Here is a 25,152-nt window from a genome sequence, read left to right on the forward strand (position 1 = left end):
CATCAAACTGGTTTTCTAACCACAGTAAATACCACCGAAGAAGAAAGAAGCAGAAAACGTAGAAGAAGAATCTTCACGCCGCCAGGCCGCATGACATTTGAGATTCTTAAACCGGTTTTTGGCCACGACACTTTATAAAACTTTGTGAAAACGAAACAAAATGCCTAAAAAAGCGAAAGAAGAAGCAGAGTGGGTGGGCGATGACGATACCCCAACAACAGGTTAGAAAAATGCTTATTAGGGTGGCTAAGTAGTAAGTAGCCAAGCTAGCAGCCGGCGCCCGTAGCTCAAACTATCAATCAAAAACAAGAGTACAATATTTACTTGCTAGTGATATTATCGTCATCGTATGACGATTATAATTCGCTTGGGCTATTTGGCTTGAACGTGACCAAACCAGCATCATTAGGGAAATGTAAAATAAAGCATTTGAATGTTGCTTTTGAAGTTTTTGTGCATAGTGAAATTACGAAAGCCTAAAAAAAATAGTATAGTATTTTAACTGTTTACTTACACAACAAAATAATTCTGTTCGGTGGGTGTGAAATCTGATGTAGCATAAAGCTATTGTGATAAATTTACTTAGGAATAGATGTAATAGAGTGTGACCCTCTTGGAGCCAATAAAATAATTATGGTTTCAAATTAGAACAGAATGTCATTCCATATGGTACTAGGAAAACGAGCTAAACAAAACTATTGTTAGCAGTGACGCGTCTGTCGAGTCATGGAAGTGATGCAATACAGTTGTAAGCATGTGCAATGACAGTTGCATTTGCAGTTTCACTGGTTAACGCACTCATTTCAGTGTTTCTTTAATAGCCCTTAAGAAAAGTTCAAAAGCGTTTAGGTCATCAAATGTCCAGGCATGGAGCGTTGTGTTAAATATGCTGACGCATATGTTGAATGGCGTACCGCAAGCAACACGTCACTTCCGCTCATTAATATTCATTACATTAGCTACTGTTGCTAAGTAGGGACGAGCCACCGTTTGTCCTTAATAGGAAATGAATGGAAATCGTGTACGAAGGAGATGTTTACGGAGCTAAACCTACCAATTCTCTCCGAAAATGATGTGCCCGGCAACAAATTCACTGACAAAGATGTGGAAGAACATAAAAATGTTCAGTTAAAGAGATGGCTTGAGTGTCGAAGGCTAAAAAAGACGAAAAAAAACAAGCCGACCTAAGCGTAGCCTTAGCTTTTTTATCGACGCGACTGACAATGGCATTCTCCTGTTTCAACAAGCTATCCTTTACCATCAGCCCTGTCTTTTTAATATATCCTCTGGTTGTCCTATGTCTCTGACCGTTCTTGGTGGTAATTTAGTTAGTTTTGTGTAGCGATCGCAAATGTTACTCAGTGACAGCCAACGAACACTTTAAATTTTTTCATTGATAACAAATCTTAATTCTATAATTTATTTTTATTTACACTTCCTATATATATATAACAAAAACGGTAACAGTGGCAGTCAGATACCATTGTAATTCTTTCAAGGTCATTCATTGTCAGACAGAAGCAGTACGGCACAACGTTACGCTAAAAAAATAAGTTAAAAGTTAGAGCTGTCAAAATTATCGTGTTAACAAGCGGTAATTAATTTTTTAAATTAATCACGTTAAAATATTTGACGCAATTAACGCACATGCCCCGCTCAAACAGATTAAAATGACAGAACAGTGAAATGTCATCTTGTTAATTGTCTTTTTTGGAGTTTTGTCGCCCTCTGCTGGCGCTTGGGTGCGACTGATTTTATAGGCTTCAGCACCCATGAGCATTGTGTAAGTAACTATTGACATCAACAATGGCGGGCTACTAGTTTATTTTTTGATTGAAAATTTTACAAATTTTATTAAAACGAAAACATTAAGAGGGGTTTTAATATAAAATTTTATAACTTGTACTATTATTTATCTTTTAAGAACTACAAGTCTTTCTATCCATGGATCGCTTTAACAGAATGTTAATAATGTTAATGCCATCTTGTTGATTAGAATAAACAAATACAGTACTTATGTACCGTGTGTTGAATGTATATATCCATCTTGTGTCTCATCTTTCCATTCCTACAATAATTTACAGAAAAATATGGCATATTTTATAGATGGTTTGAATTGCGATTAATTACGATTAATTTTCAAGCTGTAATTAACTCGATTAAAAAATTTTAATCGTTTGACACCCCTATTAAAAATATAAAAATGGCTTACCTCTTTGTCCTCTGAAAAACCATGCCAACCCAACAAAATGCTTACTGCATATGAAATGTGAATGGATTCACCGAGCTGGTGTTAAAGTCCGCGCAAGTTGATTCGGTCTTCATATTTTTTTCCGCCCGAGTTTTTAGTTTCCGGAAACGTATGAAGAAAACATCCCTCATGAGTCGTAATGTCTAGAGTCGTTTCTACAAGTTCCAAAAAAAGCAATGCGTGATCGGCATGTTCGTTTTTGAAAGATTACCGGAGAAAAGTAGCACAATTTATGTTGTTTCTATGCGAGGGCGGGTCTATAATGTCCCACTTCGGCTTTACTTCCGCTTTACGATTCGACGTCAAGGTCTAAAAATAGCATGCGTGTGGTACGCCATTGTTGATATTGTGGCACGCCTGGTGGATCTCAATGTCATTGCAAGCGGTTTTGTTGAACGTAACAATAACAATTCAGTGACCTACAATATAATTTAGGGCAATCAATTATATCTAATCTGACTGAAGATAAATAGTCGGTACATAATGTGATTATGCGATGAACACTGAGTGTAATTGTAATTAATGTGATGTTGCATTTGTACTTTCCTTTTTAGTTTTTTTTTTTTTTTTTTACTTCCAATCTGATTTTTCTTATTTGGAGTTCAATTATTTTCTGCATGTAGCTACTGAAAAACAGTGAAAACCTATCCACTGTGCTCATTTGAAAAGCACCTGTTTAATCTTTGTCTGAAAGGAGACGATTCAAATGTCTGTAAAATGATTGAGCTGTATCGTAACATTTAACAAGTATTTGTGAAATATTTTGACATTTTGAGATCCAATACGCTTCCTCCACTCCACAGAAAAAGCCGTGAAAAAGGGAAAGAAAGATAAGAAGGGGAAAAAGAGTGTGAGTACTCTCCTCACGGTGTCCATTCTTCCCATTTACGGCTCAATTTATCTTCGATTGAATTGATTTGCTGTGACTTGTTTCACTACAGTTTTTTGAGGAACTCCAGACAGAAGAAGTACCCGAAAAGGAAGATGAAGTTCCGGCAAAGGATGCTAAGCAGGTAGTCACTCCTTGCCCTAAATCCGGATGCCTATATTTTAACTTGCAGTGTTGTTTTTCTCCGCCCTTTTAATTTTCGTGCTAGTCTTTTAGATGAAATACTTATTCGTCTTGCCATTTCAAACTGCTATGTGTTTAGGTCTTCTAATTTTAACAGCTGTATTCAGTGTTGGATGACATCTTTTCAGCCTCATAAAAAGAAGAAGGATCGGCGGAAAGGAAAGGCCGGAGATGCGGGCAATGAGAGCGACGAAGATGTCATGCTGAAGTTAAAAACGCTCTCCGTACAAGCTAGCGACGAGGAAGACGAGGCCGGTACGGAGACTGCGCGCCATAGTGTTGTTGTTTCATCACCGTTATTAAAGCTTCCTTTTCCTGCTGACAGTTACTGCTCCCAAGAAAGGAAACAAGAAGGCCAAGGTTTGCTATCGTCTATTCGCGTCAGTCATTCTTCTTATTCTGGTGGCGTCAAGGATTTATGATGTCCTTCAGGGGGGAAACATTTTTGCAGCTCTCAGCCAGGGAATGAGCGATGAGGACGACAACTCCAACTTGGATGAGGAAGACGAACGAGAAAAAAAGGTACAAATGAAGTGAATTTGGTTTGTTTGTCTGATGGAAATAGTCAAGTGCATAACATGAAAATTTAGCGCTGTCTACATACAGTGCTGGCCAAAAGTATTGGCACCCCTGTAATTCTGTTCGATAATGCTCAATTTCTCCCAGAAAATGATTGCAAATACAAATGCTTTGGTAGTAATATCGTCATTTATTTTGCTTGCAATGAAAAAACACAAAAGAGAATGAAAAATAAATGAAATCATTATCATTTTACATTTACACAAAACTCCAAAAATAGGCCGGACATAAGTATTGGCACCCTTTGAAAAATCATGTGATGCGTCTCTAATTTGTGTCATTAACAGCACCTGTTACCTACCTGTGGCACATAACAGGTGGTGGCAATAACTAAATCACACTTGCAGCCAGTTAAAATGGATTAAAGTTGACTCAACCTTTGTCCCATGTCCCTGTGTGTATCACATTGAGCATGGAGAAAAGAAAGAAGACCAAAGAACTGTTTGAGAAGCAATATTGTGAGGAAGCATGGGCAATCTCAAGTCCATCTCCAAAGACCTGAATGTTCCTGTGTCTACCGTGCGCAGTGTCACCAATAAGTGTAAAGCCCACGGCACTATGGCTAACCTCCCTAGATGTGGACGGAATTGCTGAGAGATTTCAACGAAAGATTGTGCGGATGGTGGATAAAGAACCTCGTCTAATATCCAAACAAGCTCAAGCTCTCCCGCAGTCTGAGGGTACACCAGTGTCAACCCGTACTATCCATCGGCGTCTGAATGAAAAGGGACTCCATGGTAGGATACCCAGGAAGACCCCACTTCTGACATAAAAAAGCCTGGCTGGAGTTTGCCAAAACTTACCTGAGAGAGCTTAAAAACATTTTGGAAGAATGTTCTCTTGTCAGATGAGACAAAAGTAGAGCTTTTTGGGAAAAGGCATCAACATAGAGTTTACAGGGAAAAAAACGAGGCGTTCAAAGAAAAGAACACAGTCCCCACTGTCAAACAAGGTTCCCTGATGTTTTGGGCTTGCTTTGCTACCTCTGGCACTGGACTGCTTGACCGTGTGCATGGCATGAAGTCTGAAGACAACCAACAAATTTTGCAGCATAATGTAGAAAGCTGGGTCTCCCTCAGCGGTCATGGGTCTTCCAGCTGGACAATGACCCAAAACACACTTCAAGAAGCTCTAGAAATGGTTTGAGAAAAAGCACTGGAGACTTCTAAAGTGAGTCCAGACCTGAATCCCATAGTACACCTGTGGCGAGATCTGAAAATAGCACCCTTCAAATCTCAGAGACCTGGAGCAATTGGCCAAAGAAAAAGTCAAAAATTCCAGCAGAGCAGTGTAAGAAACTCACTAATGGATATCAGACGCGGTTGTTCGCAGTTATTTTGTCTAAAGGTTGTACTACCAAGTATTAGGCTGTGGGTGCCAATGCTTTTGTCCGGCCCATTTTTGGAGTTTTGTGTAAAATGATAGGTAGACACAGGAACATTTCGGTCTTTGGAGATGGACTTGAGATTGCCCATGCTTCCTCACAATATTGCTTCTCAAGTCCTCAAACAGCTCTTTGGTCTTCTTTCTTTTCTCCATGCTCAATGTGGTACACACAAGGACACAGGCCAAAAGTTGAGTCGACTTTAATCCATTTTAACTGGGTGCAAGTGTGATTTAGTGATTGCCACCACCTGTTATGTGCCACAGGTAAGTAACAGGTGCTGTTGATGACACAAATTAGAGACGCATCACATGATTTTTCAAAGGGTGCCAATACTTATGTCCGGCCTATTTTGGGAGTTTTGTGTAAAATGATAATGATTTCATTTATTTTTCTTTTGTGTTTTTTCATTGCAAGCAAAATAAATGAAGATATTAATACCACAGCATTTCAATACTTTTGGCCAGCACTGTACAGTAGATACAGAGAGTAGGAATGTCCCTGATCCGAGCACGTGCTCGTAAATCGGCCCCGATCACGTCATAGAAGATCGTAATCCGCTGAAAAAGATCGATTATTTCTTTATTATGAAGTATTGAGTCATTGACGGGGATACACGTCCAATCCATTCTGACTGGGAGACTTGACAGCGATCTATCGGCATTAGCGGCAGTGAAACATGATCACTCAGTGCCGACCTTCCTTGTTAAAATAAATTGGACATGACTATAAATATTGAAGCTGTTTTTTTTTTCTTTGAAAAAACAATTTCCCAATATTTAATTTAAAGCGACTTGACTTTCCTTTTCTGATCATAACGCTACAGTTTATGCATGTTGCGTACAGGAGGCTGAGAACGGCAAGAAAAAAGATAAAGCTAAACCTCAGGTGAAGGTGGGTGTTCTATCGGTGCTCTCTTTCGGTCTTTCCTCAGTTCAACTCTCACTTTTCAACTTTTTCATTTAATACTGTATACTCAACAGCATGTGTTTTTCTGTCTTGTGTGCACAGCTACCGCCTGTTGCGTGCTTTTGCTTTTTTTAGCAATCTACTTTTAACCGTTATTTTATTTTTATTCCTTTACTCACCAGAATATAATGATGAGAATACAAAAGACAAATTAAATGTGCTTTAAAATCCCTGCACGCTTTTTTTGTTGCATTATTATTTTTTTCCTGTAATGTTTGAAAATGTCCATGCAGAGCAAGAAACCTGAGCCATCGCAGGACGACGATGAAGACGAAGGGGACAAAAGTGACGGCAATGATATGATGATGGTTTGTATTGGTTCAAAATTGTTTTGGGCCGATTCTTTGTTTTAACATTTGGCAATGTCCAAGCAGAGTGCGGAGGATGTCATCGCAGAGCAGGCCAAGGAGCAACAAGACGATGACCCCTTTTCTAACCTCAGCAAGAAGGAAAAAAAGAAGAAGAAAAAATTGGTACATTACTGAACATGCAGTGAAATATTGCATATGCAGTAGCGCCCAGATTAAGACACGTCTAAGAACATATTACTTGGTGAGGTGCCTGTGACAATGTTGTGGCATTAGCAGTGCATACAGTGGCTCGAGTCTTTTTCTGGGGATAAAAACCACAATTTAGTATCAACTACTGTGTGTATACTATAGCATAAAATACTTAGGGCTCTGGACTAACTAAGTTTACAGTTTTCTAAAAAAAAAATTAAAAAATACATATATATGGCGGAAAACACTCAGGTGACTTGAAGTCAATGACTCTCATCATTGGAAAGCTTAAAATCTCAATTTTCTGGGGGAAGAAAATTTTTGAACAGGAGGGCATTTAAAAAAAAAAAAAAAAAAAAAAATTGAACCATAACTCGAGGTGAGAGCATAATTAAAGACACATTGATTTTAACGAGATGTTATCGCGTACTTACCTTGTTGCGATCCAAAAACTCTGTGTAGCATGTATCACCGAGTGTCAAGACACAGCTGTGAATGGCCATAGCCGGACTTTTTGGGGATTTTATGGGTGAAATGCGGTAATATAACAAGGGTCGCAAGGCAAAAATCGCAGACATCAAGGAATGCTCGAGATTTTCTTTTTCAAATATTTACCTTTTTAAACGTTTCTTTTTCAGTTTTTTCATTGTTTGGATCAATTATTTATCATCTAAAATATTGGGGAAAATGCAACAGTAACGAAAAAATACAATTAAGCGATAGTTATGAGGTAGATATCATTGACTTTTTTACAGACGCCATTTTTTTCATTGTGACGTCATTTGTTTAAAAGTTTAAAATATGCGAGTGAATTTTTTTGTCCTCTTTTTTTAAACTAAATATTAGACAGTGATTAATGATTCTAAGCTAAAAATGACATTTCAAATAATAAATAAAATTACTGTCTTTTCATGGCTGGGTTGAAACAAAAGCGGTTGCGCGACGTCTGTAAACGGGGGTCTCAAGGATAAAAATGGACAAATTAAAAATAATTTAAGGGGTTTATGTGCCATGAATCTGCTATGGCAGCATGTAGACATATTGTTCTGTCAAACACAAAAGTTCTTTTGGCTTAAAATACAGCAGTTTCTTTTAAATATTGGTGCAAAAGCAGAAACTTCCCTGTGTTTTCCACCATATGTTTTTTTTCCCCCCTTTTCATTGCGCATTTTTTGGCTGGTGCGACTTATAGTCCAAAAATACGGTACTAGCCTGGGGGTGGGGTGCATCTATAACCAATTTATAATTGAATCGTAGCCTCTGAATCGTAATCGAATTGTTAGGTGCCCCAAGATTCCCACCTCTTTTACTAGGAGTGGGAACCTCTTGGTACCTCACGATACGATACGATTTGCGATACGAAGCTCACGATAACGATGATCTGACGATATGGCGATACAACGATTATCGATACATTGGTCAGGAAATCATTCTAGGATATTCTCCCAAAAACTAACAGAAAAACAAGCTTCTAGTGTGAATTGGAATGAGGTTATCACTAGTAGACGTCCAATCATTTGAACTGGGAGGGTGGCAACCATTCGCTGCCATCCCTCCCACTTCAAACGGATTGAAGGTCTATGGCTGTCAGTGGCAGTCAATGCCAGGCAATTAGGTCATTTTGGGCCAGTTAAGGTCTCACTGGAACAGCACCAAACAAAAGTTCCAGCATCATCACCTTGTCAAGAATCTGCAATGGACAAGGTATCAAGAGTCAAGAATCTGCATTGGACAAGGTGATGATGCTGGAACTTTTGTTTGGTGCTGTTCCAGTGAGATTTACAAAGATGATTGCCTGAAGAAATTCCCTCAGTAAACATTGACACCTTTTTAAAACGATATCTCGATTCTTGGCAGGAGCATATCGATAACCTTTTGGAATACAAAGTATCACGATATATAACCATTTTGATATTTTGTCACACCCCTATCTAGTACTGTAACATGTTTATAACTTTAGTTCAAATTTTTTAAAAAAATGTTTTCCTTTACTCGATTGGGACTCTGTATCGGCAGATTCTAATCAGGTGACTCGGACTTGAGTGCAAAAATATACTTAGTAAAATAAAAGTAATGTGTTACTAGTGCTAACAACTAGAGCTGTCAAACGATTAAAATTTTTAATCGAGTGAATTACAGCTTGAAAATGAATTAATTGTAATTAATCGCAATTCAAACCATGTATAAAATATGCCATATTTTTCTGTAAGCTATTGTTGGAATGGAAAGAGAAGACACAAGACGGAAATATACATTCAACATACGGCACATAAGTACTGTATTTGTTTATTCTAACAATAAATCAACAAGATGGCATTAACATTATTAACATTCTCTTAAAGCGATCCATGGATTGAAAGACTCTTAAAAGTTCTTAAAAGATAAATGTTAGTACGAGTTATAGAAATTTTATATTAAAACTCCCTCTTATTGTTTTCGTTTTGTTAAAATTTGTAAAATTTTCAATCAAAAAATAAACAAGTAGCTCACCATAGTTGATGTCAATAATTACACAATGCTCACTCATGGTACTAACTAGAGGTGTGCAAAATTTCCGATTCTTGGATTATTCGCGATTCGGCCGTGGAAGATTCGAGAACGATTCACAAACATCCAAATTCCGATTACTGAAATATGCCAAGTAAAGCGGAAGTACAACACACTCAGCGCGCCGCGCGGTCAATGAGGAACGGAGCGAGAGTAGCTAAACATCATGCTTCTCATTACCCGGCCCCTCGGGTAACGCCAATGCTCAACTCGCGGCTCTCGCTCAACTCATGCCACGAGATAAAAAAACACAACAACATACCTGACTGCTGCCAAAAAGCTGCTACTAAGTACATCCACATAATGTTATCATTTATATAGGACTAGATGCAATATAGATTCGGTAGCGTTAGCAGCACACCTACAAAAAGCTAGATGCGGGCGTTAGTAAACGGCCGCCATCTTAAAGCAGTACACTTCCCTGCAAGGCTGTTGTAGCGAACCTTCCAAGCAAACCTAATTAACTTTTTATCTAAAATACTCCTAAATCAGTAAAATATTGACTTGAATCTACCTTTAAAATAGTTTTAAAACTTTCACATGTCGAAAGTAGACAAAAGGGAAATTATGGAATAACTGGAGCAATTTTAACAACTTTACGGTTGATTCACAAGATTAAATTAATTGAATGTAGTTTAAAGCTGCTGATACAGAATGGGTTAGGGACTTGAGTTTTTTATTTACTGTTATTTTTGTATATTTGTTTACTGCTATATGTTAACTTGAAACTGAAATAGTAGTTTGGTTTAGCCTGAGAGTATTTTTGAACAATTTTGGAACTAATGTACAAAACATAAAAATAAAAAAAAAGGAGGGGGTGCATCAATAATCGTTTTATAATCGAATCGGAGCCTCTGAATCGTAATCGAATCGTTAGGTGCCCAAAGATTCCCAGCTCTAGTACTAACCCATAAAATCAGTTGGACCCAAGCGCCAGCAGAGGGCGCCAAACACCAAAAAAAACAAGTAACAAGCAGACATTACATTGTACTGTCATTTTAATCTTTGAGCGGAGCATGTGCGTTTAATTTTAAAAAAAATAATTACCGCCCGTTAACGCAATAATTTTGAGAGCCCTACCAACAACCTCTGATTGTTACATTTTCATGGGTCTGCGTACACATCTGTTTGTAGATGGAGTACGAGCGTCAGGTGGCGAGCCTCCGTGCTCAAAACGCCCTGGAAGGAGATTTCTCCATTTCCCAAGCTGAAATGTCCTCCAGACAGGCCATGCTGGAGAACGCTTCTGATATCAAGGTTAACCTCTACTTTATGAATGCTGGAAGCACTGAAATGAGCTCACACAAAGTCCTGTTCTGTGTCACGTAGCTGGAAAGGTTCAGCATTTCTGCTCATGGCAAAGAGCTTTTTGTCAATGCGGACCTCTTAATAGTGGCGGGTAGAAGATACGGTTTGGTGGGACCAAATGGGTAAATATTTTTCCTGTCACTTCAGAATCTGTGGACCTAAAAAAGCTGTAATAACCCTTCTAATGATTTTCTCTAGGAAAGGGAAGACCACATTATTGAAACATATAGCTAACAGAGCTCTTAGCATTCCCCCCAACATCGACGTGCTACTTTGTGAGCAAGGTAAGAACATTCTCTTCCATCATCTTGGCAGTGCGCTTTTGTCCCGCTCACACGTGCCCTCGTGCGTGCAAACAGAGGTGGTGGCCGACGACACGCCGGCGGTACAGGCTGTGCTGAAGGCTGATACCCGCCGCCTGAAGCTGCTGCAAGAGGAGAAGCAGCTTCAGGCCCGCCTGGAGAAGGGAGAGGACAGTGTGGCAGAAAGACTAGATAAGGTCTTTCACTTATATAGGCAATTCAATCTGGTTGTCCACGCCCGATTTGTATGCGATGGCCACCGAATGCATTTTAGTTTGAGTTTTTGACCGATTTGATTGTTTCCTCCTATCAGGTTTATGAGGAGCTGAGGGTGATCGGAGCCGCAGCGGCTGAGGCCAAGGCGAGAAGAATTTTAGCCGGTTTGTCATTTACCCCCGAGATGCAGAACAGAGCCACCAGAAGGTTCTCGGGAGGCTGGAGAATGAGAGTCTCCCTTGCCAGGTAGATTTGAAAATGTTTGAGGGTCCATCGAGTTTCTGCTCATTGATCTCTAACACATCCGCAGAGCTCTGTTCATGGAACCCACCTTACTGATGCTTGATGAACCCACCAACCATCTAGACCTGAACGCTGTCATCTGGCTTAACAAGTATGTAAACAGAAATTTCCCATCTCTCAAAGCTTGCTATAAAGTATTGGCTTTTAAAATGTTATACTGAAAATGTCATGTAATGTTATTTCAGACTCCATAGTAAGCATGGCAAATTCTATTGCTAGTGAACTTGGCTTTTTTTTTTTTTTTTTAATAACTGCAACAAGTTGGACAAGAAAATACACAAATATGATTGTGTTAGTGACTAAAGGCGCTTCATTATAAATATATTGATATATATGTTGATTTATATTGCTGTTCAAAGTAGCACATTATAGCTTGCACAAAGGAACGTCCTAAATGGGTTTCAATTTTAAATGTTCATAGTTGGGTCATTTTAGCAGAATTTTACAAAATAGTTCAGGATTGTGAAGGAATCTGACCTTCTAGCCAGATTGCCGGAATCCCGCCAGCCAAACCGCCAGACCCGTGCTGGCGCGACCCCAAAGCTAAACCCCGACAACCCGGCCAAAAGGCCAAACTCAGCGTTCATCTTAGTCTTAACTGCTTGTACTGGCTCCATTTTGAAAGCTGGAAAAAGGCTTTGAAGCACAAGTCAATTTTTTAAGGTCAACAGCGATCATACAGCACAGACGGACCGAGGCGAGGATTCAGGGTCACCATATCACAAGTCAACAAAAGGTTCCCGAGAAAAAATGACAATGCTTAGTTAAACATTCAGTCTTTTGAAGGATCTCGCAGGGCGGGCCGTGAGCAGGTAGAAGGATGTGTTTGGGCGTTGTTTAGGATTATTGTCTGTTTGTGGATTAGACAGGAGGATTCGGGAGTTACTGTTGTCAGGGCAACGAGGGTTGTGGATTTTGCCACCTCAGCGGCAAAGGGGCTTTTGGAGTCTTATCAGTCGTGTTATATGTTGGATATCGGGCGTTCTCCGTTGTTCCTTGTGTTTGGGACTGGACGTCCCGCCATTTGTTCTGGACTGTCTGGGAGAACTGATTGCAAGAGTTGGGAGTGCAGACGTGGGCTTGTAGATGTCAGCGTCAATCTTGCTCAGTCAGTTGCATGCCGCACATGTTGTGCTTCCGATATAAGAAGGGGTCATGTATCTCCTATGCCCTATATTCTGCTTGTTTTCCTTAAACTATGGTATAAGTGCTATTTATTTTGCATTGGGTGTGTTACAGTAAGACAAACAGTCAAACAGTAAATGCGAGATATTAAGTGTGTTAGAGTAATACAAATAGTCGATTGGTAAATACGAGAAAAGATCATGTTCCCTGATTGATTATATTAAGTGTGTTAGAGTAATGCAAACACTTAGTACTTTTTCTTGTAAACACTGTCTCCTTCAATTAATGAAATGATTTAATTTTAATTCCACGATCATGAGAAAATTTTCGATGACTTTTGCCAAGTATTTTTTGTTCAAAGCTACTCATTGACTGTTAAAAATATCTCTCCATACATCTCATGACTTTTATCTTTGACCTGTTTCAGTTACCTTCAAGGCTGGAAGAAGACACTGCTCATAGTTTCCCACGACCAAAGTTTCCTGGATGACGTGTGTACTGACATCATGCATTTAGACAACCAGAAACTGTACTATTACAGAGGGAACTACTGTAAGTATTTCATACTCTACAGGGGTAGACAATAAGGAAAATTGGCCTGGCCGGGCCAGTGGCTTTTAAAGTTCACTGGCCCGATCTATCAAAACCACTGAGGTCACCAGGTCAACGCCTCAGTTATTGATCCCAATAATCAAGAAAAAAAAAAACTTGCTTGAATAATATGTCATTTTTTGAGAATAGATTTAATTAAAAGGTGCAAATAATCCGATTCCAATTCCATAATCACTCCAGTATACTGTACATGAATAAACCTACAAAATCAACTGCACTGACCACTTACACAGATTTTAATGTCTTCTGGAAACACACACACACACACAATGAAATTCTTGGAAGCTCCTGGGGGAAGTGGGCCAGGGAGAGCCTCGTGCCTAGGCCCTCTGGAAGTCGGCTCGGTTGTCACGGCAACAATTTAGAAGTCAATGGCAATTATGGCAAACAGTTTTCAAGCTAGACGGTCATTATTTTCTCCCATAGACTTCATAATGTATTGACGGGGCGCGGGGCCGATAAATAGGGGCAAGCCCGTCGACAGGGAGGGCAACCGGGTATGTGGTCCTGGGCCTCAGGACCATAGGGGCCCCTGAATGCCCCTTAATTTATTCTACTTTACATTCACATACTACTTTTTTATTTAAATCATTATCTGATTAAATATTATGTTCTACTCGATATATACTTAAAAACCTTAACATATTAAATATTTCAAATATTTTTTTTTTCCTTTTTTTTTTTTTTTTTGCTTAAATCCTTGAATTTTTCATAGATATGGACGTGAAACGGTCTCGATTCTTGGTTAAAAGCAACAACAACAAAAAACATAGTTAGCGTTTATTTTATGTAAATATGTCGAAGTACGATGCTAGTCTGTTAGTGAATGTAGCTAGCGGCCGCCTTATGTAAACAGAGCTTTTGTGTTGAAAATTCTTGTGAATAAATGCTTAAATCCCTGAATTCTTTATAGATATGGACATAAAACATGTCTCAAGTCCTGGTTAAAAGCAAAAAAATGTGCAGCTAGCGTTTATTTTACGTAAATATGTTGAAGTACAATGCTACTTTGTCAGTGAATGTAGCTAGCTGTCGCCTGATGTAAACAGAGCTTTTCCAGTGAAAATTATTGTGAATGAATGCTTAAATCCCCGAATTCTTCATAGATATGATGTAAAAGAGTCTCGATTCTTGGTTCAAAGCACACACAAAAAACATGCAGTTAGCATTTATTTTATGTAAATATTGTGAACTATGATGCCAATGCAGTAGCAGCTAATTTCTCCCATTGATTTTTTTTCACAACAATTCAAAATACATGCATGGTAAGAAAAATATCATTACCTTGAATCCTCGAACAAATCACTCCTTAAACAATCCTTCCTGTTTATATGCGGTACAGCTTTCGTACTTTTTCAACAGAAATCCAGAGTTCGATTGCTGCGTATGTGCATTTGTGAATAGCTCCTTTTGATGTGGCCGGCCCCCTACTTGAATGCGAGGCGCAGTGCATGACCGATCTGAGCCGTCGATACATTATGAAGTCCGTTTCTCCGTAGTTACGCGGATGTATTATCACGTTATGTTCATACCATAAGTTTCATACTCGTTAACTTTTCTCTAACTTGTAAGCATATGTGGGCTTCGATCTGCACACCTCACGTCTTTTGTCTCCTCGCAGCCGCGCCAATTTGAGCAGTCTCGCCACGAAGGCTGAAACTTTATTTATAATAAGATTTAGCTTTCTTTCAACTCCTCCAGTGACTTTCTCGTTCTTGAGTGTTTTTTTCCCCCGGTGCTTGGCTGGGTGCTGGGGGTTTTAGAAACATGACGTCTTGTAGTATAACGTTAGATGGGTACTGAGATACTGACAATCAGCAGCATTAAACGGGTCGCTCGTGTTCAAGCTAGAGCGAACGAGGTGTGTTTACACACCACGGAGAGCAACGGTTGGCTGTATAGCGTAGCGTTATCAAAACACGGAGCCACTGGGAATTAAGTTTTGTTTTTTGTTTTTTTTAAATCGACAAATTATTTCTACTGGCCCCACGTCCGGGCCATTCATATGGTCGACCCCTGTGTGCTCTATCTCATATGAAATGTCACCTCATTTATTGTATGTGGAAAAAAATGTAATCTATTTTAAAGGAGCAATTTGGAAGATTTGCACTTGAATTAGATTTATTGACTCCACTCCATTCCCCATAGTGACCTTCAAAAAAATGTACGTCCAGAAACAAAAAGAGCTCCAGAAACAGTACGACAAGCAGGAGAAGAAACTAAGGGACCTGAAAGCTGGTGGCAAGTCCACCAAACAGGCTGTGAGTTTGGGTTACACAACTTTTTGGTTGGGCTCAGTGAACTGGAACTGAAATGTTGCCTGCATTTCCTCAGGAGAAGCAGACTAAAGAAGCGCTGACCAGGAAACAACAGAAAGGCAAGAAGAAAGGAGGTCAGGAGGAGGAGAGCCAGGAAAGCACAGAGCTGCTGAAGAGACCCAAAGAGTACACCGTCAAGTTCACCTTTCCAAACCCTCCACCTCTTTCGCCGCCTATTCTGGGACTGCACAGTGAGATAATCTGCCTTAGTACAGCTCTTATCGTATACCAAGTGTATTGCATTTGCCTTTTTGCTTCTGTTTTTTCTAGGTGTGGATTTCTCCTACGAGGGTCAGAAGCCACTCTTCAAGAATGTGGACTTTGGAATTGACATGGATTCCAGAAGTAAGATTGCAAAAGTCAAATGTTACAGATGGGATGTGTTTTCCACGTAGATATAAAAATAGTTCTTTTTTCAGACTGTCGCTAATGGTTTCTATAGACACTTTCTTCGGCGCGCCGCACAGCCCGAACCATTTGACCGATCGGCAACGTTCAAATATCGAAACGACCGGAATTTTCAATCGACACAGAGATTTTTTTCGAACCACCCCGAAAATTTTTCCCTTCGCTCGTAAACGCTGATTTTTTAGGGGAAAAAAGAACACATTTTCAAAATGTATCTAGTCCTACAATTTTTGACCAAATCACATAATTTGGACATCAAAATTTACAGTTGCCCGGAAATTTGCCAGAAACTTTCCCATTCATTTTTAATGGGGTGCAAATTTCAAATTTCCCATTCACTTCCAATGGAATTTACATTGCATTGATGCCATTGACGGCCACGTATGTCGAATCTGTTGATGCCAATGTAGTTGCATTCCATTGACGCATATGTAAGTCGATGCCATTGACGGCCATGGACGTCAGAATTTCCCATTATACCATTGACGCCCATGTTTGTTGATTCTATTGATGCCAGTGTACTTGGATTCCATTGACGGCCATGGACGTCCAAATTTCACATTCATTTTCGATGGCAAAAAAAAAAAAAAAGCCCCAAATAAACAGGAAATGACCAGATATCAATAGGACATGTCCCCAAATGACCTAATATGACCTGGACACGTCCTCCAAATGTCCCCAAATGACCTTATATGACTAGGACACAACCCCCAGATGTCCCCAAATGACCTGATATGCCCAGGACACGCCCCCCGAAATGACCTGATATGACCAGGACACGCCCCCGGAAATGTCCCCAAATGACCTGATATGACCAGGACACGCCCCCCAAATGACCTGATATGACCAGGACACGCCCCCGAAATGTCCCCAAATGACCTGGACATGTCCCCAAATGACCTGATATGACCAGGACACGCCCCCCAAATGTCCCCAAATGACCTGATATGACCAGGACACGCCCCCCCAAAATGTCCCCAAATGACCTGGACATGTCCCGGAAATGTCCCCAAATGACCTGATATGACCAGGACACGCCCCCCCCCACCCCAAATCGTCCCCAAATGACCTGGATATGACCCCGAAATGTCCCCAAATTGACAGGAAGTGACCTGAATTTGTCCCCGAAATGTCCCTAAACCAACCTGAGCGGGGCTAAGATCTGTATCTCCTCACAGCAAAAACCAAGATTAATTTCTTCACAAATTGCAGTTTCTAGTTAAAAATTTAGGGTTGTTGAGCTCATAAACTTTCTTCTCTAATGACTGAAGTACTGTATTTCAAGACTGAAAAGTCACGTGGCAAGCTTGATCACACTTTATTGCATTTTGACATTAACTTCTCAATTTATTTTCCCTTCCCTCTAGTTTGTATAGTTGGCCCAAACGGTGTTGGAAAGAGTACATTGCTGTTGCTGCTTATTGGGAAACTAAATCCAGTAAGTATGTCCATTTTAAGTTTCATTAGATAATAAGTGAAGTGTCAATAATGAGTGGAACTTGTGTTTTTCAGACCAGGGGTGAGATGAGGAAAAATCATCGCCTGGTGAGTCATGAGGACACACAGCATTTCGGGTCTTTGTTTTGCGTTTTAACAGTATTGGTGTGTGTGTGCGCTACAGAAAATTGGCTTCTTCAACCAGCAGTACGCCGATCAGTTAAATATGGAGGAGAACCCCACCGAGTATTTGATGAGGAACTTTAACCTCCCCTACCAAGATGGCAGGAAGTGCCTGGGACGGTTTGGCTTGGAGAGCCACGCGCACACTATTCAGATTTCCAAACTGTCCGGTATGACATTGTTTGCTCTTTACATTGAAAGATAAACCCTTAAATTTGTCTCATATTGATAATATGAGCATAATTTGTTGTTTTCCAATAGGTGGTCAAAAAGCTAGGGTTGTGTTTGCGGAGCTCTCCTGCCGCCAGCCGGACGTACTGATTTTGGTAAGATCGCGTCATTTTGGACTTTTTGACAAAATTAGGCGGTTTCGGAACTCGACGCACACACAAGTGGCTGCGTAACACCAATGCATGCAACTGAGACACCTTTTGAAATCTTGTCATTCTACTAAGGCTGCAGCTATCGGTTATTTTAGTAGTCGATTATCAACTACTTAGTTCTAATAACCAAGTAATCAGATTAGGAACATTTAATGTGTTGCACAATACATTTTAGGAGATTTAAAACAAAGGTTTGCCAAAATTGTATTCGAATTTAATGCTCTATTGACAGTACAGTGTTTCTTCAAACTATGCAGAATTGCCCTTTCATTTGAAAATATAATACCTGAGCTTAGCTTCAAACGGCATAAAAAAGATACATGAGGATCCAAGTACAACAAAACAAAAATTGGCTAACTTGCATAGAAAAAGTCCGCTAGCTTAAATGCTATAAAACGCTAACGTCATTTTACAATGCTTTAAACAACACATTCCCACCCAAAAATGGCTAAACATATCTATTAACTAAAGATATTAGCTCAAACACAAACACAAACATAGGTCTGAACGGGAAGCAGCAATGTTAAATGATTGTCATATTCACTGTTGCCACTAGAGGGCAGAGTATCCACCCAGGGCAATAAACTCATTACAACACCACTCTAAACAGCTAAATTTGATTCGAAGCCAATTTCTAATCGAAGTACTCAAGTTAATCGATTAATCGTTGCAGCACTACATGCTACCACCCAAAATGTGTTCACCAATCTGCTCTTTCAGGACGAACCCACTAACAATCTGGATATTGAGTCCATTGATGCATTATCGGAGGCCATCAATGAATATAAAGGCGGTATGTGGAATTCTTCACTTTCATATTACGGAAAAGCGACTTAAGCAAAACTAACTACATCTTCATGCGTTGTCGTCGTTCCGTCCAGCTGTGATCATAGTGAGTCACGATGCCCGTCTCATCACCGAAACTCAGTGCCAGCTGTGGGTGGTGGAGGATTGCTCGGTCAATCACATCGACGGAGACTTCGACGACTACAAGCGGGAAGTTCTGGAGTCCCTCGGAGAGACCGTGGTCAATAAGGTTAACCCGTGATCGCAACACGGTGCCACGCTTTCCGCTCCGGGGTGCCTTCATAATCCCTCTGGACTTATCACGCATCATGACCAGATAATGGTGTAAACCTTGCAATCCAGTGCTTATAAATATAGTTGAGAAAATGCTTCAAATCATGGTATGTCAGTTAAGATAACAAAATAAATCACTTTTTCCACTTGTTTTATTTATCTCCATAATACAATGCCAATTTAACTGTTGTAAAAATAATGGCGTCATTATAAACCTGGCTTCAGATAAGCCTTATAAGTCTTCCTGACTTTTGCCACTTCGTTTTCATCAGGAGTTATTTCTCCATACCAATGATACCAGTTATCGCCAGATTCTAAAGAAGGAGCAGGCGGCGTCAAACCCACGGCGTCGTGGCGATTGGAGTAATCTTCGCCCGTAAAGTCCACGTGGGGAATCTGAGAGGGAAGGAAGCCTGAAAAGACAAAAGTGCATTTTCCTTGAGCTGAAATTCTTTGAAACCTTGCAAAATCCACTGCCATTTAACAGTCACACGTAAAATTTTCTGCATTCTTTGATAAATTTGTATTTAAGTTGAAGATATATTAGATTACCAACCCGTGGCTCTGTTGAAAAAAAAAAGTACTGAGGGAAATGGTACCTTTTCTCGTAGGCACCGTCTGTTTGCATTACTCTAACAATATAATTAATCAGGGAATAGTATTTCTCGTATTTACTGTATTACTCTAACACACCCAATATAAAATAAATAGCACTTACACCATAGTTTAAGGAAAACAAGCAGAATATAGGGAATAAAAGATACATGACGACGCCTTGTCACGGAAGCCCAAAGTGTGCGTCATGAGCAAGATTGATGCACCAGCTCTTGCAATCAGTTCTCCCGGACAGTCCAGAACAAATGGCGGGACGTTCTGTCCCAACACAAGGGGCACCGGAGAACGCCCAATATCCACTGGATAACACGACTGACAAGACTCCAACAGACCCTTTGATGCTGAGGTGGCAAAATCCACAACCCTCGTTGCCCGGACAACAGTAACTCCCGAATCCTCCTGTCCAATCCACAAACAGACTATAATCCCAAACACACCCTTCTTCCTGCCCAGAGAGAGCCTTCAAAAGACTGATGTTTAAGCGTTGTCATTTTTCTCGGGAACCTTTATTTGACTTCTGAAATGGTAACCTTGGAACGAGCTTGCCTCCCCGCCTGAGTGTTTGTTTCGCCTTGCCGTTTTGATTGCCGTCGACCTGAATAAACTGTCAACTTTTCATCGGTGAGCCTTCTTTAAACCTTTCAAAATGGAGTCAGTACAAAGGGTTAAGACTAAGGTGAACGCACGGAGTTTGGCACTTCTGGCCGCATTGCCAGGATCCCACCTGCCCTGGTTGTTGGAGCTGCGCCAGCGCGGGTCTGGCGGTTCAGCAGGCGTGATTTCGGCGGTCTGGCTGGAAGGTCAGATTCCTTCAGTACTTAAAACATTGTGGCACTTAAAAAATTTAACTTTCCTTTCGGAAGTAGGACAAGTCAGGCTCACTTTGTTAACGCAACTATGTAAAGTCACAATGACACCGTTTGATGCCAAATTACATTTGACGTACCATGATCTCGTGCTGCGTTGATTGCTTCACTCAGTTTCTTTTGCTTTTTCATACACACACCTATGGAAAAAAAAAAAAAATCCAAACAGTGACTCAACTGGTATCCTCTTTCATAAAGCTGCACGAATGACACCTTATGGCTTACCAGTTCGAGTGGGGTCATACACCATACCAGTATGGGGGCTGATAAATTGTTGCAATAGCTTCACATTCTGCAGGGAAAAAACAATCGGCTGTAAATGCAATGAAACACACGGGCATGTCTAAAGTCCAATTGATTGGTGTCTGTCAACTCTAAATTTAGGAGCTTAAAATTCTAACACAAATTTGTTCGGGAAACGTTGAAGTCTTGATCGTTGACCGTACAATATATTTGCAATTACAAGTATTAAGCAGGGGTTAATTTGTGCCGGATCCTGTCGGAACAAGATCCGCCACCTCTTGAATTTGGCCACCCTGTGTTCTGGGACTTATATGGGCAGATCCGGCACCTCTCGTGTATGGAAATAAGAATATTATAAAAACGTTTTTTAGAAATGTATAAAATAATATACATAAATTCATTTACAAAACAAATCCCAAGAACTGCAAGTTGTTTTTAAAAATTCGTCATTTGGAAGAGTCGCAGATTTGTTGATGCACTGAAAACTTGGGACCAAAAACTCACGCCCCTGACAAAATTAAAAACTTGGGAAATTTTCAGCATCTGGGGAGCAAGCAGCCAGGATCAAACGGTATTTCAACATGCCAAAAAGGCAGTTGCATTTACTGTCTTTTTTCAAAAAGAAGGAAGATTGTTCAAAAGCAGTCAGAAAAGCATGCTAATGGGCAGGACCGGGTGCAGCAGGAGGCTAGCGCTGTGGCAGCGAGCCAGGTTCATGGACAGCAGGCTGCTACCGTGGCAGCAGCTGGTCAGGTTCAGCGCCACCCGGAGTGGGGGCCAGCTACAGCGCCAGCAGTCAGCCAGGTGGACCAGCAACAGGCCAGTACCCTTATGGGAAATTCGGGTTTGGGCTGCACAATGTTTAAGGTGGTGGGAACTTTGGAGCCAGAGAAGACGGGTTCGATGAAACTCGCAAATGAACGAGTTTGTTATTTATTGTAATCTCTGATTTTTTTTTTTTTTAAAGTTTTGTAAGTTAGACCTGTAAAGAAATGAATTTCTGACTGTATACTGTCCCACCTGTGGCTATGTCGGCAATTGCCCATACTGTGCAGAGTATAGCCTAAGTAATTGTAAATTGTTGTGATAACATTCATATCATGGATATTATCTGAAATGGAGGCTTGTACGTCCCACAGCGTGGCAAGTGGGCATTTGCGTGTTGTTTTCACCACCATTTTCGGCGTATGTTCCGGGACCTGTGCCCGTCTAGTCATCCCTGCACTGTCATATGTACTTTGCGTTCCAGCACCTTATGATTTACAAATTAAGCACTGGTATTATGTCTACTTACCTGATGATGAATGATAATGTTGGAATCTCGACATATTGGACATGGGTTTCCACATATCTTGTCTCCTCTCTACAAAAAAAACGACATTTTTAAAGACAGACATTTCGGCTGTACGTGGACACCTTTACGAAGGACATCGAAAACACTTTACGATGCAGGTCTTGCGAGTCTTCTGGGGCGGAATGCCTCCTTTGTGGTTCCTCCTGTAGCCTAGCCACACTGGATTGGCTCCATAGCGCTCAATGTACTCTGCCAAAGAGTTTTAATTTATAGGTAAATCAACTAAAGCGTGCGTGTGCAAAACCTTTGCATGTGCAACGTACCTTCACTTTCCAGATATTCCCACGGCCTGTCTTTGTAGCGAGAGAGCGCCTCGGCAGCCTGAGTCGCAGAATCATCTTGGAGAGTCACTGCTTGGCAAAAAGACTGGCTTGGAAGTGCCAATGGCCGAAGAGCTGGGCACAATCTTAATGATACCCCCTGTCAAATTTGTAAAAGACCAATAAGTGTTGTTTCAAACACCTTCGTTTCGTGAGGTGTTTAAATTTACATTCTAATGCAAACAGTTCACTTCATTTATTAGCCTAATTACATGTATTATGCGGAGGGAAACAAGCACGCAAAATAGTGACTACAATTATCAGCTCCGTAATTACTGATATACCTCGTTTACCTTAAAGCACTTTATGATTAACTGTCAAAAAACAAAGACAGCTAATATTGTGAAGAGCATGTTTACAGCATTACCTGACATTGTCGCAGTGGATATAAAATTGACGGGGAAACGCGAAATACTGTCCTTACGACTCTTCGTACGGAGGCCGCCATTTTGCACGCTGACGATGACGTATCTTCTTCGTCACTTATTAAGACGGTTTGAGAACTTTGATATATTGGTACTGCCACTACTGATCTGTTTTGGTTACTGCATTGGTTAAAAAGCTCAATTATTCATCTGGTCTGATAACATCAGAAATTCCAATAAATTTCTAATGCTTTTACCTTTTGACTTGTTTTCTCAAAATCCTTCCTATTTCATAAACCCTAAACATTTCTCTGTATTACCATTTTCGTTCTCATATTTTTACATTTGGTTTAATATTTTATCACTTAAAGTTTTCATACTTAGTGTTTGTTATTATTATTATTATGCTACTTCAGGCTGAATGCTATGAGAAAGGGAGAGCATGACCTCTACTGGCTAAACCCTGAACTACAGGCGACTTACAATTACCTAATAAAGTAATCAGCCCTGGTACGAAAAAAAAAATTAAATTGGACAATGTTTCTTGAGTGCTTATTATATCAGGCTTTATTTTAGATATTTTAACTTTGTTTCTCATTGCACATCATCATCAATTTACAGAGGTGGGTGGAGTAGCCAATTTCTTTTTACTCAAATTACTTCAAAATAATATTACTCAAGTAAAAGTAGTTATCAAAAAAATACTCAAGTACAAGTCAAGATTTATTTGCTGAAAAAAATACTCAACTAATGAGTAACGTTGTGAGTAAATGCTTATAATGTTTGATTTTTTTTTTCAAACAATGCTATTTTTTTCAGCGCAGTTATCTATATAAACTGTTATCATTATACCTTGAAGACCATAACCTACTGCATAACCACGTTAAGCCAAAGAAATACCCCCCAAAAAATCATTGAATTCCGACAAGAGAAAAATACAGAAATGAAGCATCATTCGTCCAAAGAGCATGAGTACCCTTTAGTGGAGAAAACATTTCCTATTATGAAACTAAAAGGATCATATATAGTAGGGGTCCCCAAACTTTTTCCTGTGAGGGCCACATAACTTTTCCCTTCTCTGATGAGGGGCCGGGGTCAATTTGTAACAGAAAAAGTGTGACGATTGCAGGAGTGCCTAAATGTAAAAAAATATTGTTTTTCAGAAAGTCACAATCAAATAACCCTTTCTGGATTCTTCACGGAACAAAAGTAAATAAAATAAAAATAATAATATAATATAATATAATAACACTATTAATTAAACAGATAATAACCAAATAACCCTCTCTATGTTCTTCACAGAACAAGGCCAGGAAATATATAACACTATTGAGAAAAATTTTTTTTAAATGCTCTCTGGTATTGTTCAGGGGGCCGGACCAAATGTGGAGGCGGGCTATAGCCGGCTCGCGGGCTGTAGTTTGGGGACCCCTGATATATAGGTTTTCCGTGGTCAGTCGGTGCCAAATAAAAACTGGGAGAGAGGTTAAAATCCGTGCTTTCGAGTCATGTTGACGGCAGCGCTCTATGTCAAATATTTAATTTTTTTTTTTTTTTTTTACGGTGCTTTAAAGACGCCATGTGATTGAATAGGCCGGCGTGATCAGAGAAGCAAGCTAGTCAGATTGGTGTAATGGAGTCATTTGATTATTGTTGCGACATTTCATTGGTGAATATGGTAGCGCCACTGTTGGCGAAAAAAAAGCAGTAAAATCTAATTCGTAGAATAAAGAGGAAAAAATGTAATGACTAGTGTAGTCCAAAGTAGCGGACTAAGAGTAACGTTTCTTCTTCACAAATTTACTTCAGTATAAGTAAAAAGTATGGCTTCGTAAAACTACTCTTAGAAATACGTTTCTTCTTCACAAATTTACTTCAGTATAAGTAAAAAGTATGGCTTCGTAAAACTACTCTTAGAAATACATTTTTCTCAAAAAGTTGCACAAGTAAATGCAACGCATTACTACCCACCTCTGTTAAATTCCCAGCACTTTCATTGTTAGCTATTTTTAACTTACTGCAACTGTTTCCTCAACCATTCCCGTACTTTATACTTTACTTCACTCGGAATTATAATATTATGTACGATTATCAGACCTTTGAGTCGCTAATCAAATGCGATTGTTCAAATTTACGAGTCACAACTCATTATTTTTTACCAAAAATTACGTCCCAATCCATGCTGGAATTGTGTTTTGGTACTACGGTAGTCTTGAAACCAGCATATTAGGGAAACGTTATGGAGATTTTTTTTTTAATTAACAAATACCAGAATCCAACATTTTCATTTTTAAACTTTTGTTTAGAGATTAGTTTTGTTTTTTTAAAGACGCGTCCTCTATGAATATTTATCAAAACACACCAACGAACGAGGGGAGGGGGGTGTAAGGCGTGTCAGTTCTAAACCACCCG

At 39.8% G+C, this 25,152-nt stretch overlaps 2 protein-coding genes across 3 annotated transcripts; one reads left to right on the plus strand and one right to left on the minus strand.

Moving 5' to 3' along the window:
- Window positions 1-29: 29 nt before the first annotated feature.
- On the plus strand, window positions 30-19,123 carry abcf1 (ATP-binding cassette, sub-family F (GCN20), member 1). Of its 2 annotated transcripts, XM_057827921.1 has the most exons (25): window positions 30-221; window positions 3,055-3,101; window positions 3,193-3,264; window positions 3,452-3,578; window positions 3,649-3,683; window positions 3,756-3,845; window positions 6,133-6,180; window positions 6,489-6,563; window positions 6,630-6,728; window positions 10,437-10,559; window positions 10,632-10,732; window positions 10,809-10,894; window positions 10,970-11,109; window positions 11,226-11,374; window positions 11,439-11,522; window positions 12,984-13,108; window positions 15,317-15,429; window positions 15,503-15,677; window positions 15,757-15,831; window positions 17,262-17,332; window positions 17,407-17,439; window positions 17,516-17,684; window positions 17,776-17,840; window positions 18,618-18,690; window positions 18,779-19,123. In XM_057827921.1, the coding sequence occupies exons 1-25, from the start codon at window positions 161-163 to the stop codon at window positions 18,943-18,945; spliced, it is 2,403 nt and encodes an 800-aa protein (XP_057683904.1). In that variant the 5' UTR covers window positions 30-160; the 3' UTR covers window positions 18,946-19,123. The 2 variants fall into 2 exon arrangements, with proteins under 2 accessions (XP_057683904.1, XP_057683905.1); XM_057827922.1 differs by lacking the exon at window positions 6,133-6,180.
- Window positions 19,093-22,852, minus strand: mrps18b (mitochondrial ribosomal protein S18B). Its single transcript, XM_057827923.1, has 7 exons — window positions 22,743-22,852; window positions 22,319-22,475; window positions 22,147-22,244; window positions 21,996-22,064; window positions 20,684-20,750; window positions 20,539-20,598; window positions 19,093-19,390 (listed from the first exon to the last, which is right to left on the minus strand). Exons 1-7 carry the CDS (start codon window positions 22,821-22,823, stop codon window positions 19,185-19,187), a joined length of 738 nt encoding a protein of 245 aa, XP_057683906.1. The 5' UTR covers window positions 22,824-22,852; the 3' UTR covers window positions 19,093-19,184.
- Window positions 22,853-25,152: the final 2,300 nt, after the last annotated feature.

Source organism: Corythoichthys intestinalis, chromosome 22, assembly GCF_030265065.1.
Source record: "Corythoichthys intestinalis isolate RoL2023-P3 chromosome 22, ASM3026506v1, whole genome shotgun sequence".
NCBI classification, from domain to species: domain Eukaryota; kingdom Metazoa; phylum Chordata; class Actinopteri; order Syngnathiformes; family Syngnathidae; genus Corythoichthys; species Corythoichthys intestinalis.